The sequence below is a fragment of the Nycticebus coucang genome, chromosome 6 (assembly GCF_027406575.1).
Source record: "Nycticebus coucang isolate mNycCou1 chromosome 6, mNycCou1.pri, whole genome shotgun sequence".
NCBI lineage: Eukaryota > Metazoa > Chordata > Mammalia > Primates > Lorisidae > Nycticebus > Nycticebus coucang.
The window spans coordinates 105,798,492-105,820,544 of record NC_069785.1 but is presented as its reverse complement, the minus strand read 5'-3'; the positions used below and the strand labels follow the sequence as shown (position 1 = coordinate 105,820,544).

The window sequence follows — 22,053 nt, the reverse complement described above, 5'->3', positions numbered from 1 at the left end:
TAAATTGCACACGAACTTTATGGACACCCTGTATACATAAAGTATTTGGGATAGTGCCTGGTTCATGGCAGTCATTACCCAAGGGCCTGATATTGTTACTATGAGCTCATTACTTGCTATGATGGCTGTTACCATGGGCACTTACTATTTACCAGCACGGGGACTCCCTCAGTTGGCCCTCCCAGCACTCCCGTGAAATGGGTTTGTTCACACCCATGATGCAGATAAGGAAGCTGCGGCGGGTGTGGCCTTGGGCCCTGTCTGAGGTCACCTGCTGGTAGGTGGCAGTGCTATGATCTGGGCAGAGCTTAGATTCCATGCTCTTCATCAGTGCGTCAAGAAACTTTCAGTACTCAAACAAAATAAAACAGTCACAAACACATAAAAACATGTGCTTTCAGACTATCAGTGCCGACATGTGTCCAGCTTAACTTCCCTCCAATGTGCACAGAGACCTTCCCACCAGAAACTCCAGAGCTAATAAATAATGAAAGATTTCCTTGATACATAATTTGGCTAAAACTGAGTGTTCAATATTTGTAAATTAACTGTCCCATGTGCAGCTGGTCAGCTAGTTTATGGGCATGTTAATACGAGCAGCACAGTCCCTGAGCCCGCTGCTCAGCCTGTCAGCTCTGCAGGAGGTTACAGGCCAGGTGGGGTCAGGATGAACACTGGCCCTGATGCTCTGGCTTGATTAAGGGCACCCTCGGGCACCTCCCAAGGCACAGTATGTTTATACCACAGGGACAGACATGGTGCTGGGGGACTGTCGCTCACTGTCGGAAGCCATATAAGGCACAGCTCGGCCTTACTTCCTCTTCAAGTAAAAAACAGTTTTACCTTTTCCCGGTAACTTTACCTGGCAACTAGCCAACCAATCACCTTATGCCCCGTCTTACTTACTCTAGCCAATCCCCAGTTAACAACTCCTCTGAACCTCCCAACAAGACACACCCACCTTCCCCGTAATGCTTATAAGGCACAAGTTTTTTCAATAAAGTTTGAGACTTGATCAGAAAACTGTCTTGTCTCCCTTTCTCGCGCCCCTTGTTTGTTTTTCTCCTTTAGGTGGTTCCTGCGCCCCCCGTTGCTGTCCCGCGGGTCGGGACAGCTCACAAAGGCAAGTGCCTCATAATTGACAGCAGAGCCACATCCATTGTCGGTTCACTGGTAACTTATTTGTGTCATGTCCCTGCGAGTGTTGTTGTCCCTATTGACAGATGATGTGTAGACAGGAACAGGGACTTTCTTTTTTTTTTTTTTCTTTTCTGTAGAGACAGAGTTTCACTTTATTGCCCTCGGTAGAGTGCCGTGGCGTCACACAGCTCACAGCAACCTCCAACTCAACTCCTGGGCTTAGGCGATTCTCCTGCCTCAGCCTCCTGAGTAGCTGGGACTACAGGCGCCCGCCACAAGGCCTGGCTATTTTTTTGTTGCAGTTTGGCTGGGGCTGGGTTTGAACCCGCCACCCTAGGTATATGGGGCCAGCGCCCTGCTCACTGAGCCACAGGTGCCGCCCAGGAACAGGGACTTTCACAAATGTGTAAGTGACAGAGTGATCAGAACCTTACCTCAGAGCAATGGGATGAGCAATGTGCTGCCTTGGGGAAGTGAGGGTTCTGCCCAGGCCCCAGACTGGCCAGCACGTGGCGTGTGCACCGGCCTGTACGGTGGCAGGGAAGCCTGGGAGAGATGGTGCAAGCAAAGGCCTTGGGGTCTGTGAGGAAACAGCATGGGGCTGAGGTTCTGGGGGTAGGCCCTGTGCCCGAGAAGGTCGCTGGGAGTTCTGTCTGAGCTTCATGGACATGAGAGAAAGGCTCTGAGTGACACTCTGGCCCTCAGTCGGCACCAGGCCTGAACTCCACACAGACACACTTGCACCCTGATGGACACAGCCACACACACACACACACACACAAGCACACACAGCTACAAAAATACACATTTATGCACACACACACACCACACATGGGGACACACAACACACACACTACCCACAGACACAAACACACAGACACATACGTATACACATAGACACACGCATATATACACACACACAAATGCAGACATAACTTACACAAACACACACAGATATAAACATAAATATACACACACACACACAAACCCACATATATACACACAGAGAAACACATATATACATATAAACACACAGTCCCACATATACACACAGACATACACACATGACTTTTAGGGGTCTGTCCAGACCCTCTGGTCCCTGTGTCCAGATGCCCCACCCTGGGGGTATCTGGGGCTGAATATTCTGCCTTCAATGCCCCATTATTTCTTAGGTAGAAAGTCAGTCAAGTCCTGTTCATTCACCCCAACAGTTAAACCATGGTGTGTATGTGCACACATGTCTCCAGCACCTTTGCCTACCACTGGGGTCCACAGCCCCCGTGGGCAGGATGGTGCCCGTGAAGCCAGGGGCTGGCCAGCCTACAGTCCCTCTCCTGTGGCCTCACCTTGGTCAGGTGCAGCTTCCCCCCAGATCCCCTAGTGCAGATGATCAGATGCTTGGAAAACAGGAAGCATTGTCGCTCGCCCTCTTTCTTCAGGGACAGAGAGCCCAGGCGCCCTCTGGTGATCTTGCCCTTCTCAGACATGGGCACCTGGATGAGGGAACCTGTGGGTGGAGGAGAGAAGCCTGAGCCCACGCCCCAGGATGACCCTCACCTGTGGCCTGGCTTTCAAGGTTGAGGTACCAGGGGCAGTGATGATGGGACAAGGTTGTCCTATGGGATGTTCCTTCCAGCTCCTTTTTGGGGCCTGATGGCTGGATGGGGGATGCTCCAGGCAGGGGTCCCAGATGGGGGATAGGGCCTCAGAGAGCACAGGAACCCTAAAGGGCATGGCCCATGGTGACGATGAAGGGCTAGGGTAAGGGCTAGGGGGAGCTGATTGCAGGTCCCGTAGGTTTAAGAAGATATGCCACACTCCTGCTGCCACTGCAGATGTCACCAATCACTGCACTCTCAGTGCCCACACAGCCTCTCCATTCTCAATACAGCACTCTAGTAGGCCACTGCTGGGCAGAGTGGGCACCTGCCACAAGGCCTACTGCCACCCTGTTCTGGCCCCCACCCTGACACCTGCTCCACAGGGCCCTGCCTGACTGACTCCCACAGATCCTCACTGTCCTCAGGACGCTGGTGGCACATCTCCCCGCCTCCTCTTCTGCCACTGTCTCCCTCCTTTGCACCATACCTAGCTCTAGGTCATGTAAGCCTGAGGGCTGCTTCTTGGCCTGGAAATCCCTTCCTTCACGTCATCTGCCCTGTGAATTCCTGTTTGGGGAAGCTTGAACCGACTCTCCTGATCCCATTCTGGGCCATGAGTCTGCCACCCACATATAGGATGTCCAGCTTTTCCCACACTTGTCTTTCCATGACTCTCTTCCCGTGCATGGTCAACTCCAGGTGCCCCTGAAGTCTTGCATGGGCCAGGAATCAGAGTGGGAAAGGTCTTGCTGGCAGCCACCCAGCTGAAGGGGAAGATATGCTTTGGCTCAGGGTGATGGAGAAGAGTCCTGGTCCCTGAGGACATTACTACTCCTGGAGGGGTTGTTTCTTTGGCCACTCCCAAGCCAAGTCCACTTGGTGTTTTCTTCAGTGGGGCCTGAAAATACTGCCTGGGGACACTTCTGGCACAGAGAGTGCCCAGCATAGCACAAAGGGAGCCAGGAGCCAGGCAAGGCCAGCCCTGGGTCTAGCAGCTCATGGGGGGAAGCCTGAGGAAACACATGGGGCCGTGCACAGAGGCTAGAACAAAACCCCTAAAACATCATGCCCTCACCCAAGGCACCTGCATGGGCCAGCAGGAGGCACTGGAGGTCTTTCATTAGTCTAATCATCCTAGAGGTAGTCAGAAGGGACTCTGGAATGACTGTGACAGTGGAGGTCACCTTGGGGCATATAAGCAGAAGTTGCATTTCCCATAGTACATGGAAATTGACTGCATCAGACTTCCAATGCATTGCAGCTTTGATGTCCCTGAGTCGGTGGTTGGTCTCCTGAGCCACAGAGAGCCTTTAACCACCCCTTTCAGGAGGGCTGTGCCTCACAAACAATGTCTCCAAGGTAAGCTGAGACTAAAGCATAACGAAGGCCTTCTACTTACCAGAACCACCGTGAACATGGTCTCCCCTAAGAGGTAGAGGATGCTGAGCCTAGGACAGAGGGCTGGACCAGCACTGACCTCTTCCGGACACTGGAAGGACTGACTCACAGGGCCAATGGTTACCTATCCTCCTCCCCAACTGCATTCTTTCTCCCAAGGACATGTCAATATTTACTGTGATGTACAATAGACAAACCAAGGCCATCTGGGTAAAACTCTATTTACAAACTGTTAAAACCAATAGTATCTGTATCTGTCTGTGTAGACACCGGCATGCACATGCACATCGCAGACAGCCCCAGAGTCCTCTGCAATCACAGGCAGGTCTTGGCATGTGGTGGCCACACCCACTGGTGGTGTCCCCCAGTGCTGCCTCCCTCCCACTGCTAGGCCTGCCTGGCGGGAGTGGGGTGTAGCAGGGTGCAGAGGCCATACCTTGTCTCACAAAGGTCTGGCTGGTGTCCAGGAGGATCTCACAGCCCTCGATGATCATGCGCTCAATGGCAAGGTTTTTCCGTATGTTCTCTGTCTCGCTGACTTCATCATGCATGATTCTGTGGGGCAGGAGGTAACACGTTCAGAGACAGGCTGCCCCCACAACCCCTGGGAGCTGAGTGTGGTACTCTGGCCAGACGTACTGATGGAGGCCACTGCTGCCCTAAATAACCATTATGTGCAGGGCACTGCTAGACAGGCCCTGGTGAAGCCAGATGAGCCTTCTGCTGACATCTGCAGATTGTTGGTTATTGTCATAGGTAAGTTGGGGAACTGGACTCCCTGGTAACTGGAGTACTCAGGACACTGAACCCTGTGAGGTGTTGACTAACTGGCTGTAAATTTTGTCTAATTAGAAATACTTTGAAGATAGGGCCACCTTGAAAGCAAGAGATATTTTGACTGTAAACTGTGGGCAGGGAATCTGTATATTATATACTATGCACATTATTAACACTGCTGATATATGCCTTTACTGTGAGGGCATAAAAATAACAAAGAGAAACAGGAGGCAGAACAGCTCTTTGAGGAGATATCCTTGCTGTTCTCTGGAATTGCTAACTTTTCTGAAAATAAAGCTGTTATCTCTCATCCACTTCTCAGTCGATTGGCACGGGTGACAGGCAGACTTGTTGGTCTGGCAACAGTAAGAAGGAAGCCCAGCGCCCAGGGTTCTCAGGTGGGGCCTGTAGTCACGAAGGAGAAGGGGACCCATGTCTCGCCCACTATGCTCTGTGCATGTCAAGGTGTGACCTCACTTATCTTTCTGACAGCCCCAGGAGGCAAATGTTATTTCGTAGGGTGGGGGGAGGAAGTTAGCAGCAGGGCTGTCAGATTTCAAAGTCTGAACCATGTAGAACAGAGACATCAGGTGCAGCCCCCAGCACTGAGAGGGAGATGAAGACAGGATACATCCTTTGTTGACCTGCCCCTCTGCCTGCTACTGGCATTATTGCCAACTATAGAACAAAGTTCATTCCTGGCTTGGGGCCTTTGCACTTGCTATCTCCTTTTCTTGCATGCTCTTTCTCTAAATCTGTACCCGACTGCTTCCTTAATATTGCTTGGACTCTGGCATGGCTTATTTCTGGAGCACCTGCCAGTCTAGCTGGCTCAGGGAAAGCCTGACCTCAGTTTAGTTTGTAGGCTCTGGCTTCTGCTAGGAAGGAATACAGCCCAGTGTATTTGTTCCTGCTCTGCTGCAATATACCTCCTTTCCAACAGGTGGCACCACTGAACAGCTTCTTGCCTTGGTGGGTTTCCAGAAGCCCAGGAAAGTAGTGAGGAGGGTAGGTGGGGTCAGGAAAAAAAAAAATCCCATTTATTCCAAGAAAAGTGAAAGCCTTTTATTTGCTACCGATGCCTGAATTTCTGCAATTAAGACCACCAAGGTGGGGGGAGGGGGTTTAAGGTTTTGGTCACAAAGTTCTCTCACTGACATTATTCCATTTAAACCTCACAACAATGAAAGATGAAACTGCTTGAACTGATCTGTGATTAACTGAATCAGCATGATGGTGAGCACATTACTCAGACCCTTTAATCCCTAGTTTCATTAGCTGCAGAATGTTGGGGTGAAGATGGAACAAGTAATATTACAGGGCACCAGCCCAGCCATGCCTGGCACACGGTGGGTGCTTGGATAAAGGACATTGATTGTTCTTATCATTGGTTGCAAAAGTATTATAAATTTTTTTTTCTGGTATAGGACACTCATTTTGGGATTAAACTCATTAGACAAGCAGTTTGGGATCCTTAGTTCCCCTGTTCCTCTCCCAAAATGCTCTTCCTGGAAGCCTAGGCACCAGCCTGATGCCTGCAAGGGAGGCATCTCTGGGCACATGCTGGTTCCCTGGACAGTGATTCACTTTCATAATAGCCAATGGTAAGTAGTACCACTTCTCTTAATGAGGGTTGCTGGGAAGGTAGTATTTGGTAAACAGGAGGGGGTAATTCCAAAGTGGCAAAACTAGTGTAAATTGCAGCTTCTCAGGGTAAGTTCTGGCCCCAGGCGGGGGTCTGTGCTGGGGACCCATGGGCACATACATCTGGGGAGCTCTGGGAAGGCAGAGGGGATTTCCAGGGTTGGAGGCTCCAGGGAACCTGGACATGATGACTTGGGTTATCAGTGAGTGCAGAAAATAGTGGCTCAGGATAAAAGGTGGAATGAAGGCCCAGCTCCCAGGGGGGAAGGCTGTTTCTGAGCATAGCCCAGGGGAGCTTGGCACTGTGATAGCTTCCTGCCAGGCCAGGGAGCTTTCCTCAGTTCCTCTACAGGAGAGTGACAGGAGGATGAAAGGGCTGCTGTCATGGTGACAGGAAAACTTTCCTCTGTGCCACTAGGGCAGGGTCAGGGCCAGGCACAGGTGCTCAAGTGGGAGAGCATCCTATGCACCCAGCATCTTGGGGGAAAGGGGACAAGGTCTTAGGCCAAATACTTCAGCCCCACATGCCACCTGCGCCCGTGTGGTCTGGACAGGGCATCCCTCAGTGACGAGGGGCCCTGCTACCTTACGGGAACTCCAAGCCTTCTCCCATGGGGAGTGTGTGCAGGGTTTGCCTCCCTGGGCATGGGACGATGGAAGTGTCCCCCCACACCTCCTGTGTTTTGTTACTCTGCAATCACACTCTGATGACATTCTCACTCTGATTCTCCACTCTGGGGTGTATGACTCGGTGGGGTTGTGAAGGATGGGGTTGGCCTGTACCCTGATGTGGTCCAGCCTGGTTCTTCTTCTGCCCCACAGGAGCCATTTGTGATGGGTCACACCCCCAGGCTTTGGGGGGCTTTTGGGGGTATGTTTGTCAGGGCCCTGAGTAGTGCTGGGCTGGAGCCCACATGCTGCAGGAAGACCTTCCCTGGCAGCTTCTGGCAGTCCGCCTCTGGCCACAAGGCCCCCGCTCACTTCTTACTCTTCACACAGTAGAGACTCCAGGGCTCAGCCCTCATACTTTCCTTTTTTCCCTTCCTAACTCACTCCCAAAGTGAACTCACCAGTCCTGAGACTTTAATACCATCTCCAAGCTGGTGACTCCAAAATTTCTCTCTCCCTTCAACTCCAGATTTAAAATCTCCACTCCCTTCTCATCACCTCCGTGTGGACAGCATCTGGAGGTCAGCACGTCCACCGAGAAGGCTCCTATCTCTGGCTCACTCCGGCCCCTTCCCAGTTTCCTCCAGCTCTGTTAATAGCACCTCCACTTTCTGGAGACTCTGCTGAAAACTCTGGAATCACCCTTGACTCCAGTCTTTCTCTTACTCTCCATGTTGAATCTGTCCTGTTGGTTCTGCCTTCACACTCTGGGTGTGAACCTCTTCCAGCCTCCAGAGAACCCATCGTGCTGGCCACAGTGTCTTCAGCCTGGGGTGCATGGGACCCCCAGCCCTCTGCTTTTGCCCTTGCAGAGCATGTTTCCCTCTGGGCTTCAAGGGCTGGAAGAGGGTCAGGTGGGGGCCTTGTTTAGGGGACTAGGGCCTCTGGCATTAGAAAAGCCATGGCTTAGCCACTCATGTCACCATGAACTATGATCACCTGCTGCTGACTGGAGCTGTGGGCACCTGAGGGCTCTCACACTCACATAGCCCCTCTGCGGGGCTCGGGTAGGCACAGGGTTTGACAAACCAATGCTGGAGAACAGAGGAACAGAGGAACAAAGCCCGGGGCAGCTCCGTCTTCTGAGATATGGGCCCGGGAGAATGCCCCAACCCTTTCTCAGACCCTGCCTGAGCCAGGGACAGCCCACCACTCACACTGTTCCCTTCTCCTTGGGAGTGTTCCATGAGACCATTCCATCCCTTCCAACCTAGCCTGGGCACAAGCGCCAAGTGGAGGCTCACCTGGATAGCTCTTCCAGTTTGGATTTGGCGTAGTCCAGGCTGTTACGCTCAACATGCTCATGCGGTGTGTGGGCCAGGAGCTCGTGTAGGGTCAGGATGTACCTGGGGATCTGCGGGCCAACGGGTTAGAGAGCAAAGGAGTGGAGGGTGGGGAGCGAGAGCCAGTGAGGAAGTGAGAAAGAGACAGAGATGGAGCAAATGGGAGACAGAGAGGGATAGACCGGTGCTATTCTGGTCACAGAAGAGAGGCTCGTCTAAGGTCTTGTCTGGGGCTCTGCTCTGGCTGGAGGCAGAGCTTGGGGGTGGGGACCAGAGTGGGAGGGAGAGGTCCCCTAATGGTTGACAGTTGCCCCTGCCTGCCCAAGCTGTCTGTTTTGTGGGGTGGACAGGCCCTCCATCAGCCTGCCCTCTCTCACCAGGGTCAGAGACCAGCCCTAAACCTATCCCCTGTGAACAGCCCAGAGCTGGGGCAGGTGTTAGGACCATGCCCTTCAGGCCTGGCTCCCTCCATCCTGCTTATAGCCCAATCAGCATGCAACCCCCGGCGGGAGGGCAGAGTGGCCACCTGGAACATAGGGTAGGTAAGGAAGGTCTCCAGAGTCCTCTCCTCGCAGTCGGGCTTGGCCTCATAGTGCTTCAGCAGCTTGTCGAAGTCGCGGTTCTGCTTGCAGTGGGCCAGGATCTGCAGGCTGTACTGGTGGTTGCGGACGAACTCTTGGTAGATGTTGAGCATGGGTAGCAGGATGTCAAACAGGTCGGCTGGAGGCAGGTGGGTGGTCAGCGAGTGGCAGGCAGAGACTCAGAGGGCCTTGGCTAGCCCCGTCCCACCCACAGACGAGCTCTGGTGAGCGGGGTCTGCTCTGTATCCCCCATCAGTGTGGCCTCAGCCATCCCTTCATCTCCCTAAGTGTCTTTCCCTGCCTCCCAAGTGGAGATAATACCAACATTCACTTTTATTTAGCAAATTAAGAAAGTGAAATAAAAGGTGATATCTGGTGCAGGTGAGGATGAGGTGCAGGGGCCCCTCTGTTCACTGTCCCTGCTACTTAGGACAGCACAGCCGTCCTGGAGGGCAGCGGGGCCTTAGGTACAGTACCATAGCCTTTCATGTGTTCATGCTCTTTGTTTTAGCAATTCTACTTTTGGAAACCTATCCCAAGGGAATGGTCTCTACTATGGAGAAAAGATCTTATGTAGAGAGGATTATTCCTAATGACAAAAAAATTGGAACAACTCTAAGAGCCAATAGCAGAAGATGGCTAGGTCAGTGACAGTACCTTAATGTGGCACAGGCTACTATACGGTGATGCAAAGCACACTCTTGGTATGAGAAAATGCTTGTGCTATAATGTTAAGAAAAAAAAAACAACACTCAGAAGATTCAAATTCTATATTCAGAATGTTTGCAATTATGTAAAATGGGAAAAAACACAAGAACTATGCATAAAAAAATTGGAAGAAAACATACCAAAGTGTTTATAGTGGTTATCTTTGGGAAGCAAAATGCTGGTGGATATTTTTAAACATTTTTTACTTTTCTGGGTTCTCAAATTTTCTCAAATGGATGTGTATACATTCTTTTTAAAAGGGAAAAGTGGATAAGAAACTAAAAATATACCACTTCCTCCCAGAAATAAAGCTTTTGCCAACTTGTCTTTTTTCTTTCTGTCCCCTCTGAGGGATTCTGTGGGTTTTAAAGAAGGACACTCTGTCATGGCTAGACACACAGAACTTCCCCAGCCTGGGGCGGGGTGGGCCCCAGAGGAGGACTGCCCTGGGGGCCTGTGCAAGGGTTGGGTACTCACCCAGCACCAGTGTGGGCCAGCTGGAGATGCGCGCCTTTAGGCCTTGGTAAAAGATCTGATGCAAAAACATGATGGTTTCACTGGAAAGGAAAGCACGGGGTGAGCTCTAGTGGGGGCCCTTCCCCCAACCTTCTGTGAGACTCCTCAGCAGCAAATCCTTTTCTCAAATGAGACCTTATGTGAAAGCCTTGCCAGTAGGATGGACAATATAACTTGGGGCCCTGGTGCAAAATGAAAATGCAGCATTTTCAGATGGCGACGGGACATCAGACCCTTCGTGCAGTGTGGCATGCCCACAGGGCTGCTGACATGGGTGCTGACCCGGTGTCTTCACAGCCCCCACCTGCTGGGGACCCTGAGGTGTCTTCAAGGAACCCAAGGCTCTGGTGGACACAAGTAAAAGCCACCCATGGCTATTAAAAGGAGCTAGGCTTTGAGACCCACATAGACAGGGTCCAATTCGCCTTATTCCCAGCTGTGTCAACCTCGACCGAGATATTTATTTAACAGGTAGGGTGGGGAGAGAGTGTATAAGACAGAAGGCAGAGAGAAAGGGAGGGAGGTGAGAGAGAGGGAAGAAGGGAAAGGGAGAGAGAGGTCTGCGGAGAGGGAGGGAGAGGAGGGAAAGCGAGAACACAATACAACCTCTCCAGGTGGAGAGGCAAAGCTAGTAACCACATCATATTCCTTAGGATGTACAAAAGGAAGAGAGAACTTGTAAAGACTAAAAAATAGTGGGAACTTAAAAAAAATATGTAAGTAGAGAAAACTTTCTGAGTTCTCATTTCTGAGTGAAAATCCCACCACTGTGAATTGTCTGTCATTTCTGTCAAGTCCTGAGAAAGGGTCCCTCCAGGTATGATGACACATTGATGACACGAGGCAAGGCTGGTTTCTGTGTATCTCTGGCCCCCGAGATAATTGTTGAATGGATAAATGTGCCCATTTTGAAAACATTGGTAATCCACAGATGAAGATCCTTCAAAAAGTTCAATAGCAAGAGGCTAACCCAGGGCTGTATGAGAGTCCAGAAAGAACGTCTGACCTGTGGTGAGCAGCATGGAGCCAGGGGAGCCATATGTAGGATATGGGCATATATCTAGAAACTCCTAGATAACGTAAGAGCTGCCACTACAAGACTAATGGGAGCCATTCCCAGGCAGCTCCAGCAAACCACTGTTCAGGATGCACCAGGAAGGAAATGAACTTTTTCCTATCCCAGGAATGCACAGGCCCATGTAGCAGCATATCAGGGGTATCATAAGCCCGGATTATAAAAATATAGTGGGCAAAGCCTCCATTTTTAAAGTGTAAACTTTGAGAATTTTACTTGTGATCCTACTAGTTAGGAATTACCATTGTTAGCCACGCAATAAGAGAAAAGTATTATCTCATTTGACCTGATTTGCTTTCAAAAAAATTGTTAGTGGGTTGGTTGAACATTTCCCTATGTATTGGCCATCTGTATTTCTTTTTGAGAATACCTTACTCATGTCCATTTATCACTTTCCCTCATTAATTTTAAATAACTCTCTGTATTAGGGATACAGTCTGATCATATGTAGTAGACATTTTTGCTCAGCTGTCTGCCATCGGTTTTGTTTAGTGTTGTTCTGAGGTTTCCATTCTGCCTTGTGAGGCACCATTTCCTTCTGCCTTGGGCCTTGGGCATCATGCTTTTCCACACACCTAGGTGCGCATACACACTCACCTGTATTCTGTCTCATTGTTTCATTTTTACACATAAACACTAACTGTATTTATTTTGGTATAAGATGGAATAAGGTATATAGGTGCAACTTTTCTCTCAATTTGGTTACTCAACTGCCCACTTCCATTAATCAAACATGCCAACTGTTTACTAGGCTTTTTTGTTTTACAAAGTAACTCGACTTTGTATTTTCTTTTGTTAATCTATTGGTCAATTCTGGTATCAGTCTCAGGTGGTTTTCATTACTTTACATTCATAAATGTTTATAATGTTACAGGTAGGGAACGTTTCTTTCACTGTTGTTCTTTCTTCAGAACATCATTGCCTTACATGTACTTGTGCCTTCAGTTTAAATTTAAAATCATTTTGCTTGGCTGCACTGCGATTGGGATTATATTGAATTTACAGAATATTGTGGGTAAAAGCGACATCTTTACGACACAGTATCCTTCCATTGAGGGTGTTGGTGTGTCTTTACTTCCTGACATCTCCGTTTATGCCTCATCACACTGGTCCTCTGTCTGCCCCTAAACAGTCTACGATCTTGTTTGCTACCAGGAAAGGGATCCTGTCCTCACAGTATATTTTTTAAAAACTATCGCCTGTGAGTCAGATACGGCACATCTTGTATTTTTGTATGGCCTGAGAGTTAGAATGATTTTTATATTTTTAAATGGTTGAAAAAATCCAAAGAATATTTCATGACATGTTAAAATTATATGAAATTTGCATTTTAGTGTCTGTAAGTAAAATTTTATTGGAACATAGCCACATGTATTTGTTTATGGACTGTCTGTGACTGCTCAATTACAACAGAAGGTATAGCTGAGTCTAAAATATTTACTCTCAGGCCCTTTACAGAAAAAGGCTTGCCGACCCCTGGTCTGTATGAACAGTGCCCCTGAATTGTGGGGCCCAGCTGGTGCAGGTGTATCCTTTGGCCCATCCCTACCCATAGTGAGCTTACAGTCTAGAGGGGAATCTGGACACTAGAGAGGTCATTATTTAAGTGTGACAATTGCTATAATATAGAAAGTCACACAGGGGCTCTGAGCCAATGGTGGCCCAGCTGGGGGTGGTCAGAGCATGACATCCAAGGACAGTCATAAGGAAAAAGCAGGAGATCACTAGCAGGAGACTGAGGTGAGGAGACTGTTCCAGGGTGAGAAGTGATATGTATGCAGGACAAACTTGGGACATACTCATTTTGCCTCGTCCCCTCTTTGAGCTCAGAAAAGGACATGACTTACAGATAGAGATTGGCCAGAAGGGGACGGAACTGGCCCCCTCACTCTTCCCCACTCCTCTGCTTGGTGCACTTTCCCAGTTTTTGGCCATGCAGACGGGAATGGATGGCGGCTGCACCCCACAGAGCCTCATCCCTCTCTCACTCCAGGAGGGCAGCCACTGCCAATCAGTCAGAGTCAGCATCAAGACATAAACCATCTGACACCAGGACTAGACGCCTCTCATCTTGGGGTGACACTGTGGTTCCCAATAAGTGAAACTGGGCACAGTATTTATTAAAGGGAACCAGCTAAAGCTTATTGTCTTGGCTGAACAAAGCCTGCTGCAGATGTTTATTTCAAAGATCTCATTCCCTCAATTTGAGAAGCACAAAATTAACACTTTCCCTAGCTCCGCCACATCCTGGATGAATCTGCCAACTTGGAGAGAGGCCTCTCTCTTCCCAAAGACCTGTTTTAATGAGCTCCAGTAAATTAAATCACCAAATCAGCATTAGGCTGCTAATGTGCCTGTACATTTCAGCCTAAAAGCAAATCAGGGAGAGAGCTACACGCGGCAAAGCTTTTCAATAAGTGAGCCTGCAGCCTCTGGCCTTGGGTTACGAGACACAGGCCTCTGTACTGTGGTGTGAAGCAGGAAGACCAGGGGGTTCATGCCCTGGATTCTGCCCCACAGCACTTACAGCAAGTGGGAGGCAGGGCCCATACATAAAGGAAAGTTCTCTAATACAGGGCAGCAGGGGAAGCTTAAGCCTCTCCATGAATCAGGTCTACACTAAAATCTCAGCCTGGTCCAACTTACTGTGTGCCCCTGATCCAGTCCCCCACGTCTCTGAGCCCCGGCTCCAGCCTCCTGGGGTGCCTCTGAGGACCAGAAAGTAGGCAGGCCATGTGCTGGCAGCGAGCCTGGTGCTGTGTGGGATCCCAAAACACCACTGTACAGTGGGCAGTGCAGCCCAAAGCGCTCGGTGTTGCAAAGTGCTGCGCTGGGCTATTTAAAGGTTAATAAAACATAACTTACACAGGCACAGAGGTTAAGATGTGAAGCTTGTGCTGCACCCAAGAGACCATATACTGAAGAGAGGTGATGTCAAGGTGGTGGTCATGGCTCAGCGCCTGTAGCTCAGCGGCTAGGGTACCAGCCACATACACTGGAGCTGGCAGGTTCGAACCCAGCCGAGGTCTGTCAAATAATGACAACTAAAACAAAAAAATAGCTGGGTGTTGTGGTGGGTGCCTGTAATCCCATTTACTTGGGAGGCTGAGGCAAGAGAATTACTTGAGCCCAAGAGTTTGAGGTTGCTGTAAGCTGTGACACCACAGCACTCTACCAAGGGGGACATAATGAGACTCTGTCTCAAAAAAAAAAAAAAAAAAAGAAGGTGGTTATTTTCTAATTCTTCCCATCTAGCCCTGGGGAAAGAAAGAGCTTTGGCCTGCAACTGTTAAGAGAGCAGGGCCCAGGGTGGAGGGGCGAAGCCAACCACATCAGACTTGCATTCACTGATGTGACCAGTGGGTCTTCCTACTTAATATAGTGAGATAAGAGAGGAAATTGTATTGATTGATTTTCAACTATGAACCAGCCTTACATTCCTGAGATGAATGTCACTTGGTCAGGATGTCTCATTATCCTTCCTATATATTGCTGGATTCACTCTGATATTTTGCCTCTATGCTCATGAGAGCTATGGGTCTGCTGTTTTCTTTGCTTGTGATGTCTTTGATATAGGGTAATGCTAGCTTTATAAAATGAGTCCCAGAGTTCTTCCACATTAGATTTGAATTTGACTTCTTGCAGTGTGTGTTATGGTACAGACCTTGGGATAGGCTGGGTTGTGTGCTGAACACTTTATGCAAACTCTCATTTGATTCTCCAGTATCTGTAAGAGGCAGGTACCACTCCTGGGTTAGCTTTTTCTGATGACCAGAATCCATATCCTAGAGCAGCGGTTCTCAACCTGTGGGTCACGACCCCTTTGCCACAATGAAAATATGTCCTGAATATCAGATATTTACCTTACGATTCATTTTTTTTTTTTTTTTTTGTGGGTTTTGGCCGGGGCTGGGTATGAACCTGCCACCTTCGGCATATGGGATCGGCACCCTACCACTTTGAGCCACAGGTGCCGCCCTACATTACGATTCATAACAGTAGCAAAATTAGTTATGAAGTAGCAACGAAAATAATTTTATGGTTGGGAGTCATCACAACATGTGAAACTGTATTAAAGGGTCGTGGCATTAGGAAGGTTGAGAACCACTGTCCTAGAGGTCCTGAGAATGGATCAGGCTGTTGCTATTTTGACTGGGATGAGTAAGAATCTATTTGGGCCCATCGGAGAGAAGGGGAAATAGGCAGCAATTCTTGGATGAAAGGAGATGGGGATTTGAAAGCAAGCTTCTCAGACCGAAGGCTGTGGGGGATGCCACTCATCTCTGTTCTAGGCAGATGTGGACAATGGCCCGGGTGGCACTGTGGAGTGTCATATCAGAGCTGGAGGAGATCTTAAAGGGTATCTTATTGAACTATCCTCTTTCATGTTTCTGGATTCTTACTGTGATAGGGAGAGCATTACCTTTCAGTACTTTGTCCTTTGCCTCCACGAACCTTCAGTTACCCAACACTGTATGAGGCGCCAGAGAAATGTGCCCAGACACACATTTGCCTTTGCTGGCAGGATCAGACTGTGGGCTGGGGTGTCATGCCCACTTGGGCCCCGAAGTCCCTCTGTGCTTTGCACAGCCTCTTTCCTGGCCCGTCAGCTTCCACTCTCCCCTTTCAGGCCTCCACCATGTGGCAGAGGGGCTGAGCCTCCTGAGGTAGATCCGAACATGGCATTTTTCCGCCTAAAATATCCTCCAGGACCAGGTCTCATTCTCACCTCCTGGCCTTTGCATACCTCTGCCTGGAAAGTTCTTTCATTATCTTTTTCTTGCATACTCTCCCATATCCTTAAGACCAAACTCAGATATCACCTCCTGCAGGGAGCCTCTTTGGTGGTTTTTGCCACATTTCATGTTAGGTATGTCTGTCTCAATGATGGGGTTTGCATGGCTCACTCTGCATCTGTGGATCCAGTGTGTAGCTAAGCACTGCATGTCATTGTCTTATTTGCTGAATAAGCGTGTGGATGAGTGCCCTTGGCTTTGATGGAGCCCCTCTCTTTTCCTGCCCTCTCTAGTCATCACTGGGTCCTCACCCCACAGGATGACTTCTTTTGACAACCCGAAACTGACTTGGGTGAACCTATCCACCTGCCCTGGTGAAGGGTTCATGGGTCTATCTTGAGGTCTACCTCTACTTGTTTCTAAGGTCATTATTGAAAATATCAGCTTCATGAGATGGCAAAAGTCCCCTCCCTCTCATTTGTTCTCATTTAAAGTCATCTGACTTGTTCCATTCGGTTCTTAAAAGATAAAAATATAAAATCATATATATTAAATAACTTCTGAACAAATACTGTGGGCTGGCATGAAAATTCCTAATCAAACATTCTAGGTTAAAAGAACTCCATTACAGGCTTGGCGCCTATAGCTCAAGTGGCTAAGGTGCTAGCCACATACACCTTAGCTGGTGGGTTCGAATCCAGCCTTGGCCTGCCAAACAACAATGACAGCTGCAACCAAAATATAGCCGGGCGTTGTGGCAGGCCCCTATAGTCACAGCTACTTGGGAGAAGAAGGCAGGAGAATCGCTTGAGCCCAGGAGTTGGAGGTTGCTATGAGCTGTGACACCATGGTGCACTACCCAGGGCGAAAGCTTGAGGCTCTGTCTCAAAAAAAAAAAAAATTCTATTACACATCAATCAAGGCATGTAACAAAATTATAGAAAGATAAATTAATGCAAAGGACACCCTTTATCTCTTAATGACGATGGTAAACAATCACCAAAAATTTGCAATTTTGGCCTAAAATGCAAGAAAAGCACCAACATAAACTCTAATGGTGCCTTCTGAGGTGGTCCTCAAGTTAGGAGTTGCAGGCCGAGCCCCAGTGTAGGCAGCCCCCTCCGTTTGTCTCAAGCTTCCTTCAGTGACATCTGGGATTAGCAGTTGGTAGCACCTGCAGACTGGTTGGAAATGCAGTAATGCTTCCCCTGGGCTCCACCCAGATCTACAGGTGGGATAATGTTTGAGAATCCATGAAGCCGTCTGAACTACTCAGGATTTACTCAGGAGGGAACACTTTCTTCACATTTTTCAGCCAAACTTCAGGTCACTGAATCTAAAAAACCCAATTAGAGTTTTTGAGTTCAATGTTACCTGATTTCTCACACAAATACAATGCTTTCTTTGTTTTGGAAAATGTATAAAAGCACTTATTTAATGTTTAAAAACAGTGTTCAGGACATATATTCAAAAGCAACTCTCTGAGGCCCAGGGATTCAGATTCTAGAAGGTCTCATGAGGTCAAAGGCTGTTTCCCTCATCCTGTTCAACTGTCTCCCTCTCTCCACTCTGATATGTTGTCCACATCACAATGAAAGCCTGTCCCACCCCAGTAACTTTCAGCCTCTATGGCCCCAATCTCTCAGACCCATGTCTGATTCGAGACCTCATCTGTCTCCTCCAGGATGTCCCTCGGCCTCAAACTCAGTAGGTCAGCCTGGCAGGGAAAGGGGAGCAGGAGAGCACAGGGAAGGTGGCCCTGGGTCCTGGGTGTCCACACTGTGGGTCTAGGATGAATGGCCAGTTGGGATAGTGAAACAGCTGGACCCTTAGTGCTTGGAAGGAAATGCAGTTGAACACACATCTTGGGCACTGTCGTTTCTTTAATACCCACACAGGTTTACTTGTAAGTAGCACTCTGCTTCCACATCTCCACTTTAGTTGCTTTCATCTAGTTCATACAATTTTATTGCCCACCAAAAAGCTTATTTAAACCATTTCTTAAGAAGATCCTTTTAAAAAGAAGTTGACAGCAGAAGAGTAGCTGCCAACCCAGCCTTCTGAAGGGCCACAGATCCACTCGATGCCCCAAAGTGGCAGCTTCATAATGTGCGTGGGTAGCAAGGCCAAGAAGAGCTCTAAGGAGCCCAAGAACTCTAAATGTCATCCTGGCCTCCAGGCCTTAAGATGGTTTCAAAGGAGAAGAGGAGAACATATTTTATTTAACTTTTGGTAGCTTGATTTATATAATAACTCTAAAACACTTAAATCAGAGTTTTGGTTGGAACATTTCTTTGCTGGTGGGGCTGTCCTGCGCATTGAGGGTGTTTTAAGCACCCTTGGGCTCTGCCCATTAGATGCCAGTGGCTCCTCCCCACTTTATGACAACCAAACAAGTCTTCAAATGTTGCCCAGTTGGGAACTACTGGTTTAGACCTACACCATGTGGGCCTCCCTTTCTACCCCTGCCCGGAGCCCCACAATTGCTGGGGCAGGCATCTTTTAGCCACGTGACCCTGCGGAACGTCCTTCCTCCCAGGGCCTCAGTTTCCTCACCTGCACTTGGTGGGAACCAGCCGATGGCTCCCGGGAGGGTTGAGCTCAGCGCCCACGGCCAGCGCCAGCCATCTCCTTCCCGCTGGACCACCTCTTTGGGCTCTCACCTGTTCAGGAAGATGCTGCTGACGTCGTCGTGCGTGATGGGCGGCTTCTTGGAGCTGGCGGCCATGCGCAGAGGGCGCAGGAAGTTGTTGACGAGGATGTGCAGCTGCTGCACGTATTCAGCCTCGGCCTCCAGCATGCTGAACACCACCTGGTTCCTCTTGCGCATGCTGTCGGCGTGAGGCGACCGGATGTAGTCCTGGATGATGGTTTTCCACTTCCGCCGGCACAGCCAGCCCCGCAGGAAGCTCTGCACCTGGGCAGCAGGTCGACAGGTACAGGCGCCAGTTAGACCAGCTCTGCCACGCTTGTCCTGTCAGATTGTGAGCTACTTGGGGACAGGGACCAAGGTTTTGTCATGCTCTACGCAGGCATATGGGGAAAAGAGAGACGTGAGCCCGGCGTGGCTCTCCTGCCTGCCTGACATGGCCTGAGGCAAGATGCTGGGCTAGTTGTTTGCTGCCTCCGAGCCCATTTTCTCATGGGTAAAATGGGCCTAATGAGAGGATGTTAGGACTGAGAGAGGTCCGCTGACTGCACCAGCATCTCTGGAGGGCTTCTTAGAAATGCAGGTGCACAAGGCTCACTCCAGACCTCTGTGTTTAACAAGATCCCTGGGTTGCTTTGGAAGTGTTCACCGAAGGAAGATAAATGTGGCCCCAAGTCTTCCTAATGGGAGGTGGCCCGAGGATAAAAGGCTGCCAGGCTGTGCAGGGCACAGTTCACACCTTGTCTTGTCTGACAACTCGCCTGAAAGCCCAGAAGTTTCAATTAAAGCTCGTCTGCATAGAAGGTGATTATCAAATTGAACAGAACATGGCAAATTAGTTAATATCATGCTTGGGCCTCATCAGCCTGCCTGGATCCTCTCCTCTCTTGACTCAGAAGGGAAATGAACAGAGATACTTAAGTCAGTTGCCTTGGAGTCAGGCTGCTGGGAGTGGCCTCATGCTGGCAATAACTTGGGGAGGGCCTTGGTTCACTATACACAGAAGTTGTTTTAAACTGCACAGGCTTCTGAGCAAGGGGCCCCCCAGTTTCTTACCATTCCTGCAGATGAGCAGGAATGCAGGGCAGCTGGAGCAAGGGTATGGTGTGATTCTGGGGCCTAAGCAGAGGTGCTTACTAAAATAGTCTCACCTGAAAGGGGCACTGGCTGACACCAGCAGGTACTGTGTCCAGGCACAGACTTGCTGGCCAGCATGGGTGCATGGGGAGGCCTCAGGCCCTGGCCGCTATTTCTGAAGATAGGAAGGGCTTTCTTGGGGGGTGGGGGTGGGTTACTCTGAGGCTACAGGGCGGTGAAAACAGAGTGATGGGAGGTAGATTCCAGCTGGTTTTTAAGACAATGATCCAACCTGAATAGATGCTCCAAACAGAAGGCCGGGCTGGGCAGTGCAGGGGACTGTGACAGGAAGGAAGGCCAAGTGTTCTTGCCTGGGTGGGGCCTGGCTCAGACCTGGGTGACAATTCTGTGGGGGCCTGGTAGGTTCTAGAGATGCACAAAGCTGGCTGGGTAGGGATGACATGGGGCAGCACCTTCTGTCTAGGGCTGGCTGTTGTCCTGTGTTGGAGGTGGTTGGGGACAGCTGGACCTTCTGTTTTTCCTGTGATTGAGGATGTGGGCTTCGAACCTGGGTGGCTGGAGTTTGAATGTCACTGCAAATCTTTAGCTGTGTGACCTTGGGTGAAGTTACTTTGCCTCCCTGTGTCTTAGCTTCCCCATATGTGAAATGGAAATAATAATAAAACTTCAGAGGATTTTAGTGAGGCTTGAATTAATCTGCATAAATCTCCTAAAATAGTGTCTGGCACATAGAAAGTGGTTAATAAGTGTTAGCAATGTCTATTTTTTAGAACTAGAAATCCAGATTTTTGTGTGATGTGTTTAGTTTTTAAAGCACTGGCAACAAACTAAGAAACAAAATGCAGATCCCCCACTGTGTGTGGGCTCAAAACCTCAAATACACTGGCAGGCTGGCTGTGGCCCAGGGGGTGCCTGCTGGCATTTTCTGGTCTGGATGGTGTTGGGGTCCTTTGGTGCTCTCAACAAACAGGATTCTCTGGTTTCACCTGTTTTTCTTTGGTGAGTCAGGCTCCCCTGCCTAGAGTCTGGCAAGCTGCAAACACAACCTACGCTCCTTCCCTCTGCCACACCACCACAGGATGGGCCATAGTATGTCACCACCTGGTTACCTGGCAGATCCCTGGCACCTTCTGCACTCTAATAGGGAAATAGCAGTGGGCTTAATTGTGGGGTCTCATAAAGACTGGGCTCCCCTGCTGTGGTCTGCTAGAGAGTCGGGGCAGTTGTCAGAGGTGGTGTATGTATGACAGCGGGGACACGCAAAGGTATAGAGGTGGCAGAGGGGTCTTGGTGAGGTGCATGGCACTGCAAGGAAGGCTCTCAGCTGCGAGTCCTAGGGCTGGTGTCCTGTCTTGGCTCTCCCCCCTCCTCTTCTAGTGGAACTTCAGTTTTCATTTATATAAAATGGGGCTGAACCACCCCACCCACAGAGATAATTGGAAGAAATGGCTTCACAAGGGGCCATTCAGGGGTAAGGGGTTCGGTCTCTGGAGCTGAGGTGGGTGGGTGGAGGGAAGCCCTGGGGGCAGAGGGACAGTGGGTAGACACTGCCGACCTTGGGCTGGCTTTTCAAGAGAGAGCTCTAAAGAGGACCAACAAAGGGATGATACCGACCTTCTTAATTTTCTTGATGTCACTGTCTTCATCATTGGGAGTGACGGTCTGGGTGGACTGGATGCGCTCATTGTCCTTGAGCAGGGATGCAATCTGCAACAGGAACACAGGTCAGCTGCTGAGAGGAGCACCTGCTGATGGAGACGCCTGGCCTCCAGCTGGTGGCTGGCAGGTGCATGGTGACAGCCTCTTCTTCCCTGACAGCCAGGGAGGCTGCAGCTTGCATCTCCCATTCTATGTGTACAGGTCATGAAAACGGGCCCCAGACAGCTGTGAGACAGTAGGTCTGCACCACAGCTGAGCCGACTCAGGGTGACCTTGGATGGGCCCTCCCACTCTTGGGTCTGCAGTCCACCTCGTTTGTAATTTGAGAGCTTCAGCCTGATCTTCCATTCTCCTCCCTACCTGGACACAGCACTGGCCGTCAGCCCCTTTATTTTTAAACTCTCATTGGTGTAAAATGTAAGCAATGTAAAATTTACCATTTTAACTATTATTATTTATTTATTTGTTTGTAGAGACAGAGTCTCACTTTGTCGCCCTTGGTAGAGTGCCATGGCGTC

At 49.6% G+C, this 22,053-nt stretch overlaps 1 protein-coding gene across 2 annotated transcripts in view; it reads right to left on the bottom strand.

Annotated features, from left to right (window-relative positions):
• RASGRF1 (Ras protein specific guanine nucleotide releasing factor 1) overlaps positions 1–22,053 on the bottom strand; it is a 113,412-nt gene that overhangs the window by 50,581 nt on the left and 40,778 nt on the right. For both annotated transcript variants that reach the window (XM_053594843.1, XM_053594842.1), the window contains exons 4-10: positions 21,491–21,583; positions 18,792–19,045; positions 10,279–10,358; positions 9,039–9,232; positions 8,474–8,583; positions 4,576–4,694; positions 2,487–2,647 (exon numbers count right to left, since the gene is read on the bottom strand). In XM_053594843.1, coding sequence (XP_053450818.1) covers positions 2,487–2,647; positions 4,576–4,694; positions 8,474–8,583; positions 9,039–9,232; positions 10,279–10,358; positions 18,792–19,045; positions 21,491–21,583 — 1,011 coding nt within the window. The remainder of the gene's footprint in view (positions 1–2,486; positions 2,648–4,575; positions 4,695–8,473; positions 8,584–9,038; positions 9,233–10,278; positions 10,359–18,791; positions 19,046–21,490; positions 21,584–22,053) is intronic.